The following is a 10,347-nucleotide window of genomic DNA, read 5'->3' as shown; positions in this document are numbered from 1 at the left end:
GCTCAACTCAGGGGACCGGCTGAAAAAGGGGTCCCCTACTCCTCCGCCATCTTAACCTCCCTCCAAACATACAGTTGAGATACACAAGCTCGCAAAGGACAATTCATTTTTCAGGGTAACATGCAGCAGTCAGGGACAAACTTTAGGCAAAGCTCACAAGAACCTGTCAGAGAAAACTGGCTGTAAGCTCTTATGTCAGTCAAGAAAGTAGGAATGAAGCAACTTGGGAAATGATAGCTTTTGGACGAGTGTGCATGGACTCAGGTTTGGCAAACTGGTCTTGAACATTAAGGTGCCCAGGACCTTGGTCCCTCCATTATTTTCAGGAGGGAAGCCAATACAAGATTATGATGAAATTAGGGATGCGTGGGTGGCTCAGTCGGTTAAGGGTCTGCCTTCAGCTCAAGTCATGATCCCAGGGCCCTGGGACTGAACCCCACATCGGGCTCCCTGCTCAGTGGGAAGTCTGCTTCTCCCTCTTCCTTTACCCCCCACTCCCCTGCTCTCTCTCAAATAAATAAATAAAATCTTTAAAAAAAAGATTATCATTAAATTAAAGGCTTAGATATAGTTTGGAATTACTTTTATTTCCTCCCGCAGAAAATCTCCGCTTTGAGTCTTTCTAATGAACGTATTAAGGTTTCAAACACTAGTGGGAAAAGGTGACTCAAGAGCAGAGCAGGACATGATCCCAAGCTCTGCTGCTCCCACCTGAGCCAACCAGGGAACCCATTTCTGAATAATGGGCTAATGTCCTCCTCCTGAGTTCACAGAAGATGGGTGTGTCTCATTCTCTCACACCTCAATGCCTACCACTGCCTAATGTCTAGGACAGCGCTTAACATGTGGTAAGCGCTCAGCAAATGTTAATGTGAACATCACTGTTTGCAGACCTTGATTCCTTAGGGGAAAAAAACCACGTAAGTCTCAATAATTTCAGAAATGGATAACTAACATTTTTTCAAACTGCTAATTACACAGAGTTCTCCTGAAAATAAAAATTATTTCACATGATTTTCAAGTTCAGTAACAAGGAAGAATAAGTAAACTACTCACCCCACAGCAGCATAAATCATTTTCAGTGATCAACATCTGCATCCTCAAACTGTCCAGCAACCGTTGGTGTAGTGTCTACCTCCATCCCATCTTAAAAAAAAAAAATCAACTGCTGAGCAACAGTCTACTGAGCTCTTCAGATAGGTAAAGGTTCAACCTATACATCAACCAGAAGGAAGCTGGCACCCTCTGTTGGTCACAGTTGCTATTTCTTTCTACTCTGAAAAAACAACAGGGAACAAACCAAAAAAGAAAAATGCCACCTGTACAATTAACACTTACTTTATAAATTCTCAGCCTCACACTAAAGAAGTTTGAATGCAGTGAGCATCAACTGTTCACTCTTCACAGAACTGTGCTGGGTATTTACTGTGTGACACTATTATTATTAAGATTTTACTCATTTATTTGAGAGAGAGAGAGCATGAGCAGAGGGGAGGGGTAAAGGAAGAGGGAGAAGCAGACTTCTCGCTGAGCAAGGAGCCTGATGCGGGACTTGATCCCAGAACCCAGAGATCACAACCTGAGCCAAAGGCAGACGCTTAATCAACTGAGCCACCGGTGCCCCATTATTTTTATTTTTTAAGGTATAAAAATCCTATCTTCACAAAGCTAATGACATAATTCGGAGAAAAAAACTAAGTAGAGTGAGGTTCTTGCTTCTCTGTTTTTCTCATTTCATAAGGGGAAAAAAGTATGTGTCTGGTGTGTGTGTGTGTGTGTGTGTGTGTGTGTAGGGAGAGACAAGAGAAAAAAATCCCTGTGGAAAGAGTTGGTTAGAGCTGCTTTCTCCACTTCAGCACCTCCCGCTCACCTTTAACTCTTTAGCCCACAACAGGCTTCTGTCTGAGCCCCTTAGTACTCCACCTGGACATGCAGCAGGGCATATAAATTTAACATATCTAAAACTAACTCATCATCTTTCCACACAGAAATGCTTCTGTTGGGGCACCTGACTGGTTTAGTTGATAGAGCATGCAACTCTTAATGTCAGGGTCGCGAGTTCAAGCCCCAAATCAGGTACGGAGCCTAAAAAAAAAAAGATTTCTCTTTCCAAACATTCTTCCTAAATGATACCTGTCACCTGTTCAATTCAGAAACCCCTACCACATCTCTAACTTCTGTTGCTTCTCTCTCTAAAACATCTCTCAAGTCTGTTAAGTCTTTTGACATTCACTGCCACTACCAAATGCAGGCCATGATCTCTCATCTAATTTAAATCATAACTTACTTAACAGAGTTAACAAGGTTGTCTCTTCAGAGTTAGAACTTTATACGGTGATTATCAGGCAATCACTGAGGGGACATCCCTATATAGGGGTGACCACAGAGTGTTCTCAGAAGATTAAGATGGCACAGTGAGCTGGAGGCAGGAACGACTGAGGCAAAAAATTATTATTGCAAATCCAGTGTGAGAAAACAAAGGCCTAGGACTGAAGGACAGCAGCAGTAATAGCAAGGAAATGTGAAAGTCATTTAAACGAAAAAATCTATGGGACCTAGTATTGCACTGGAACAAGGAATAAGTAAAGGCTGGGTCAAAAGCATGCTTCAACATTCTGATTGAAAGAGGATACTCAGAAAAGCAAATCGGTCTTATAGGGGAAATATTTACAAAGAAGCCTACAAAGTGGAGACAACTGAAACAAATTTGAAAGCCACTTGTTTAAGGCCCAAAAGTTTATCACAAAACAAGACCCAGGTCTCTTGCTGTCTAGCCCTTTTAATCAACTGACTATCCTAGTTTGCATGTAATTATGTAGGAATTCATTTGAAAAATAAAAACAGCAGCATAGGTATACACACACATTTATATACATATACACATATACATATATGCAAACAAGCAAGAAGACTGGAAAGATACGCAACAGAAAAATTAATAGAGGTCTTTCAATTATAATTACACTTGATTTTTCATTTCTTCTTTGCCTGCATCCATTTAAAAAATTTTTTGACTGTGAACAGACTATTTTTGTAGTTGAGGGAAGAAAGTAAAAAAAAAAAAAAAAGTTTCATGAGAATTCCCATTCTATGTAATTCTACATTTGCTTCCTACACTGTAAGAGTTAATTCCGAGATTTCTGTCTTAAGAGTTTCGAAAAGAACCTATATATCTCTCCATAACTTCCCTGTTGCCCAAGGACCATCTGACTGCTCACAGTGAAAGAAAGGATACTCACCTTCATAATCTCTTATTGAGTCTTCTGTCCGGACTCCAGCCATGTTATACTGGCTGCTCACAGATTGAGAAAGCATTCCTTCTAATCTCTCCAATGTGGCTTGGCCTTCTGCTGTTAAATGGGATAACCCTTCTTCATAGGTATAAAATGTAGGGATGTCTCCTTGCCCTTGTTCTAAACAAATAAATTGCTTTTAAGCTATTATAAAGCAATTAGAAAACCAGGGATAATCAATAATGCATTTACTGAAGATAAGGTACAGCTTAAAAAGGCTTCCAGGAAAATATTTTTCAATATTCATTTAATACACAGATGTAGGTCATCTGTCAAAAATAAAGACACACAAAAAATGTCTCTACCCTCTAGAATGAGAAGGGATTCCAAAAGATAATGAGCCAGTAAATAGCAATTCTCAAAAAATCAATGTCCAGGGACTAGAAGGAAAAGAAGGTGTTCCTAAGGCCATGAAGTCTTATGTTATCCCAAGCTGGGAATTTTACAGCTGAGTGCAAATTAATTTGATACTAATTAGTACTGATGGCATTTTTGGATTAAAATACATGCTCCTTTTAAAAACTCAGAAATTCTGGAAAATATAAAAAGGATAAAAAAAAATCATTCAAAAATCTCAGCAGAAATGAGAATGTATTTAGATATACAAAGGAGAATTCCAGAACCAAATTTGTCTCAGGCCAGGAAGTATGTACACATGGAGGAAAGGACTTTGGACAGCCAGAAAGGTGGACGTGAGAACAATGGGAAAAAGAAAAAAGAAGAGCAGGCACCTCCAGTTACAAGACTCTACCAGGCTGGTGACGGTATTCTGGTCTGGGGGAGACAAAGAGAAATAATCTCGGACAAATGACGTATGGTTCTGGGGGGAGAGAAAATGACTTCGGTAGTGAGTTGTTTGAAGGATTATGTTAAGTAAAGATGTAAATGATAAAAGTTTCAAGTGGTGGAGGGGAAAGCTTATTCTCCGAGAGCAGCTGCATCAACTTAAAAGATTCTCGCAACCACTCACTTTCTCATCTATCATTTTCTTCCCTTCCATTTATCTCTATCCATTTTCTGCTCCCAGTAATATCTACTTTTTATCCTCAAGCTTGAAAAGTCCATTCATTTTTCCAGTTTGGCTTAGACATGAATTATGCCATTCACTTTTATTAATAATCACACTACATGGGTATTTAATAGAAATATAAAGAACTATAATCCCATACCCTTAGTACAAATAAGTGCTTAAAATGAAACACACACACATTTTAAAAAATCTGTTTTACTAACCATGTGCTTCCACATCATATTCTTCTCCGTCGTAATCATCTGAATCTTCATCCTCAGGATCAGGATGCAAAGCCTGGCATTCACACATTGCAGTGAACATGGCCTCCACTGAATGAGGAAATTAAATTGTAATGAACATTCCTTTCTGGCCCGTGTAGAGTAAAAATTTAATAAATATAACCACCAGTGCAAAGAAATTCAATGGGTAGACAAGAAATATACCAGAGTCACACTATTTACAAAACCTGCTAAATTCCAAGGAGAATCAATCTTGAAAAATACTTGATGGCACTGGACAAGTCACAAAATAATAATAGTTCATTTTAAGATAATGTTGAGATCTCTTCATGCCTGGCTAGATTTTCTGAGAAAGAGTCAGTGTCTTGGTCAGACTGCTGGTATAAGGACAAAGCCCCTTTCAGTTGATAGAGCTCTTTTCCAGCTATCCTGGCATCTTCCACTTTGGAATTGCCATGACCCCTTGCCCTCTACCTGGTAAGATTCAAAGTCAACAGCATCAGGTCAATAAAGATAACCAGATCTCTCCATTCACAAAACACACCAAATAACACGATGTCTCCTCTACTCTCACCACACTGACGATCTTCGATATTAATAGGTATCTGGTCCTCAACAATATGACAGATGTTAAAATGATGAAAACGGAACGGAACAGAGGTAATGAGGGTAAAGGTAAATGTGTGTGTGTGCGCGTATGGGGGGATGGAAAGCTTAGTAAAGGGAAAAGAATCAATTCTACGGAATACTCACACGCTGATTTATCACTAGGCACGAATCTGAATTCAGCAATAGGTTCAATATCATCATCACTGTCTTCTTCTTCTTCAGCAACAGATTCTTTTGATTCTTCTAGGAAGGGAATAAAAATAACTTTTTAAATGCTGTTTTTCGTTTTGGAAAAAAAGAAGCCTAAAATAATTTCATAAAGGATGCTTATTGATGTATCTAAATACTGCAATATAGTTTTTACTTCAAATTATAAGAACATGGTTATTTAGAGCTAAAAAAGACTGTGGACAGCCTCCCTGGTCTAGTCACACTGTACTTCACTGAGCCTTAGGGATTCCAAGCCCCCTTCGAGGTCTTAGGGGGGCAGTGAGGAAAGCCTAACGAGCCTCTAACAAGTCTAGTTCCACTGTCATCTGCTTCTCTTACCTTCCACCATGAAACAAAGGGTTCAGTAGCAGTTTGTAAACCACTGATGTGATTTATCACCAGTAATTTACAGATAAGAAACCTAAGGCCCATAAAAAGTTAGGCGACCCAACAGATGAATTACCAAAGTCTGTAGGCAAGAAAAAACTACAAATGTTCAATAAAGAGAAGTAGCACAGCTGCTGGTGGAAGTAGGAACTGCTACAACTATTCTGGAGGTATGCCTATCCTACTACCCAGCAATTCCTCATCTATGTATATATTATCTACACAAGGGGTTTATACATAAATGTTCACTGAAGTAATATGTACTTGTGAAAATTTAAAAAACCAATGTTAATTAAAAAAAAGGCAGGGTGCCTGGGTGGCTCAGTCATTAAGCCTCTTGTCTTCGATTTAAGTCATGATCCCAGCATGCTGGGATCGAGCCCCAAGGCTGGCTCCCTGCTCAGCAGGAAGCCTGCTTCTCCCTCTCCCGCTCCCCTTGCTTGTGTTCCCTCTCTCGTGTCTCTCTCTGTCAAATAAATGAATAAAATCTTAAAAAAAAAAAAGGAAACATGTATTGTAACCTGGTCATATTATGTTTTATAGACAGCAGTTAAAAAGGAAAATATTTATATGTATCAAAACTCATATATTAAAAAATGTGAGTGAAAAAACTGCTGAATATATATAAATAATATCACTTGCATATTAAAAGTTTAAACACAAAACAAAACCATTATATTGCTTATGGATTTGTACATATTCAGTAAAAATCTAAAAGCTTAGATGGGAAGGGCACATATCACCTTTAGGATAATGTTTAACTTGGGAGACAGAGTATGGAACAAAATGGGAAAGGTACAAAAAGGATTTCAACAGTACTGATACAGTTTTATTTATTTATTTTTAAAGATTTATCCATTTATTTTAGAAAGAGAGAGAGAGAGCACGAGTGGGGAGAAGAAGCATAGGGAGAGGGACAGAAAGAATCTCAAGCAAATTCCCTGCTGAGCGCAGAGCCCACCACATGGCTTGATCTCAGGACCCTCAGATCATGACCTGAGCAGAAATCAAGAGTCGGACACTTAACGGACTGAGCCACCCAGATGCCCCCAGTTTTATTTCTTTAAGAGACTAAATTATGAAAAAAATGTTAGAATTTATGCTAGATAATGGATAATGAAAAGTTTTATTAATCTGTACTTTTCAATGTTTGAATTATTTCATAATTTTAAAAAAACACGTAGGAGCACGTGGCTGACTCAGTTGGTACAGCACACTGACTCTTGCTCTCAGAATTCTAAGTTCAAGTCCTTATGTATAGTAATTACTTAAAAATAAAATCTTAAAGAAAAAAAATACTTGAAAAAATAGATAATATATAAAATTTAAAAACCAGGTCAACAAATACTTATAGACTCTCAAAACGTGTTCAAACTAATAATCTTAAAAATATAAATTAAGAGTGTTATATGCAACTGATGAATCACTAAATTCTACCCTGAAACTAATAATATATTATATGTTAACTAAACTGAATTTAAATAAAAAATAACACATAAAAATATAAATTAAATGTTGTTTAGCATATTAAAGTTACCATTTTTTAAAAACTTTAATTCCCCATGCAGATGAAAATAAGGTAGAAAGATTCTTATACTATTACTGAAATTGTAAATTGATATACACTTTCTGGAAAGCAATTTGACAGTATATGTTAAGAGCTTTAAAAATACTACCTTTAAAGCAGCAATTCTATATAGGAATCAATTATAGGGGGTATCTAAATGCTTTATTTTTTTTACTTTTATTTTTCTAAGTCATATAAGCTGAATGTAGGATGAAAAAATACAGACAAGCAAAAAAGGGAAAATTTTAAATGCCCACTCTTAACAGTTTTAAATTACAGATTTCATAGGACTTTTTCTGTCCTGTTGCTGTTATATTGTTACACTGTTATATTGTCCTCTGTAAACAAGTGAAATAATACAAAAATACTGGAGAATTCTAAATAACTCTTAACAGCTGAATTGAATACATTACGGTATTACCAAACTTTTTCAGTGTTTTAAATAAAATGGTATATTGTAACTATTATTCTATAACTGAATGAACACTTTTTATGTTATAAAAGTAATACATGCTGCTACAAAAATAATTGAAGGAGTGTAGATGTATTCCAAGGAAAAAGTAAGTCCCTCCCACTCTAGTTCTTCTCCCTAGAAATAACAATTATAACAATTTGTTTTATATCGTCAGGAATCTACCTTAAGGCAAGAAATATAAATGCAATACAGTATTTTTGCAATTAAGAAAAAAATACAACCATGACGAACACTCATCATCTCATGCTAGATCTGCCGCATTTTCAGTCACCAAAACTTTCTAAATTTTCACAGTGGGAATAAATTTTTAGTTATTTTAAAATAATCTAGTATCCTCAACTTTAAGCTGAAAGTCCACTTTAATGAGGTTTATGGAGGTAACCCAAAGAGAAAAAAACATCTGGAGTTTGGTGAATCAGGATGAGAGGAACACAGGCTGGGAAAACAGGATCCAACCATGTGTAACTTATTGGAAGAGTTGAATCCCACATAAATGGAACAGAACTACTACATAAATGTGACCCAGGAGGATTCTACTTTTTAGTAAGATATTGAAGTCCAACTTAGTTTAGTAAGGAAGGATTAATCATAGTCCCATCAATTTCAAGAAAATAATCATATAGAGCAAACATTTAAAATACCTATCCCAAACCTACTGAATCCTTATTGCCTAGTTTGGGACTCCTGGTATCTGCATTTTTAACAAGCTCCCCAGGTGTTTCTACCGTGCAGCCAGGTTTAAGAAATTAAGACTACTACAATCGCCTCATTTTTCTGGCTGAGACTGAGGCTCAGAGAAATGAAAATAACTTGCTTACCAAGTTATTGACAGTCTTCTTATTCAGTGTGTATTTCTACTTAGCTAGCTTTACTGAAGTTAATTTTCTGACATACACCTTTGCCCACAGCTAATGCTTTCCACTATTTATGGGCCTTTCACACCAGGATTTGGGAAAGACTGGCAAGGTCACCTCTAAATTTTTGCTATTCTGTGGATGAATGAATGGCTTAAACTAAACATGAAATATAATAATCTTGGTTATAAAATCATAGTTGCGCTTACTTGGAAAGTGAACTTTGTGCCCAATACCTCCTCATTTGGAAGTATTACTACAACCCACGGTCAACAACTTTTTCTTTTCCTTAACTTCTCTTTCAAACTTCACTAGATTTTTATCTATCTTTGCACTTCTTCTAATGGCAAGTGTTCAAAATCTTATAACAAAAATATTTTTAGGGGCGCCTGGGTGGCACAGCGGTTAAGCGTCTGCCTTCGGCTCAGGGCGTGATCCCGGCGTTATGGGATCGAGCCCCACATCAGGCTCCTCTGCTATGAGCCTGCTTCTTCCTCTCCCACTCCCCCTGCTTGTGTTCCCTCTCTTGCTGGCTGTCTCTATCTCTGTCGAATAAATAAATAAAATCTTTAAAAAAATATATATATATATTTTTAGATAACTGAATCAGGCAGGGCTGATGAGACAGGGCTTGCCAAAAGCCCTAAAAGTTATGAAATAATTAATGTCACACTAATTATAAGTGGTCTTCTTATATCTGAAACCATATTAAAATCCTAAATTGAAGGAGCAATAGCTTAATCGGCAAACTCATGGGACTGTCTCTTATACACTATTTCAGAGAAAGGGAACCCATTATTTTAAAAACATAACTCAGTAAAAGTGCAACAAATTGTCCTTTCAGTTACAAAGTTATGCATTTGTACAAAAGTTGAGCATATTAAACTAACACGATACAGGAAAAACTTCTCATTTAGTTACACTTTCAAAAATTAAACACAAGTTTTAATTTTGTGCCTAACTTGTTTCTCACAACCCATTGTCAACAACCCCCAAAACGGATTTTTTTCTTTCTTACTCCTTCTTTCAACACTTGCACTAGATTTTTATGAATCTTTCTAATTATTTCAATAGCAAAAGACCTGGGAATCTTGTACCACAGGGTTCCTCAACCTTGGAACTACTGACATTTGGACTGGGTAATTCCTGATTGTGGGATGTTAAGTAGCATCTCTGGCCTCTAACTACTAGATACCAGTAGCACTCTACCCCCAGTCATGACAATCAAAATGTCATTGCCTAAAACGGGGGGAGACACACAACACTGTCCCCCACTGAGAACCACTTCTCTAATAAAATGAAACAAAGAAACAGGTTCTACACTAAACTCTTAGAAGCAAAAGTATACTGATCCAAGCTTCTAAGGATGCAAAATAGAAATGCCTTTACAAAAAGAAAGAACAAAGTTCAATGCAAGAGGAAAAAGTAGACATATAAATCCACAATAACTGAATAATTCTAAGTGCAAATATACAGAAAGTAAAAAGCAGTGTCCAAAATATTTTACTGAATTGAAATTTTGCTTAATAAACTATTAACCAGGGGCACCTGGGTGGCTCAGTCATTAAGCGTCTACCTTCGGCTCAGGGCGTGATCCCAGAGTTCTGGGATCGAGGCCCACATTGGGCTTCTCTGCTGGGAGCCTGTTTCTTCCTCTCCCACTCCCCCTGCTTGTGCTCCCTCTCTTGCTGGCTGTCTCTT

General features: G+C 37.3%; 1 protein-coding gene across 1 annotated transcript in view; it reads right to left on the bottom strand.

Moving 5' to 3' along the window:
- CLNS1A (chloride nucleotide-sensitive channel 1A) overlaps window positions 1-10,347 on the bottom strand; it is an 18,538-nt gene that overhangs the window by 2,661 nt on the left and 5,530 nt on the right. The window contains exons 3-7 of the mRNA XM_034667597.1: window positions 9,856-9,935; window positions 5,298-5,396; window positions 4,527-4,634; window positions 3,240-3,413; window positions 1,057-1,146 (exon numbers count right to left, since the gene is read on the bottom strand). Coding sequence (XP_034523488.1) covers window positions 1,079-1,146; window positions 3,240-3,413; window positions 4,527-4,634; window positions 5,298-5,396; window positions 9,856-9,935 — 529 coding nt within the window. The 3' untranslated portion in view covers window positions 1,057-1,078. The remainder of the gene's footprint in view (window positions 1-1,056; window positions 1,147-3,239; window positions 3,414-4,526; window positions 4,635-5,297; window positions 5,397-9,855; window positions 9,936-10,347) is intronic.

Source organism: Ailuropoda melanoleuca, chromosome 8, assembly GCF_002007445.2.
Source record: "Ailuropoda melanoleuca isolate Jingjing chromosome 8, ASM200744v2, whole genome shotgun sequence".
In the NCBI taxonomy this organism is placed as follows: domain Eukaryota; kingdom Metazoa; phylum Chordata; class Mammalia; order Carnivora; family Ursidae; genus Ailuropoda; species Ailuropoda melanoleuca.
The sequence above is the reverse complement of the archived record's forward strand: the minus strand, read 5'-3'. Positions and strand labels throughout refer to the sequence as shown.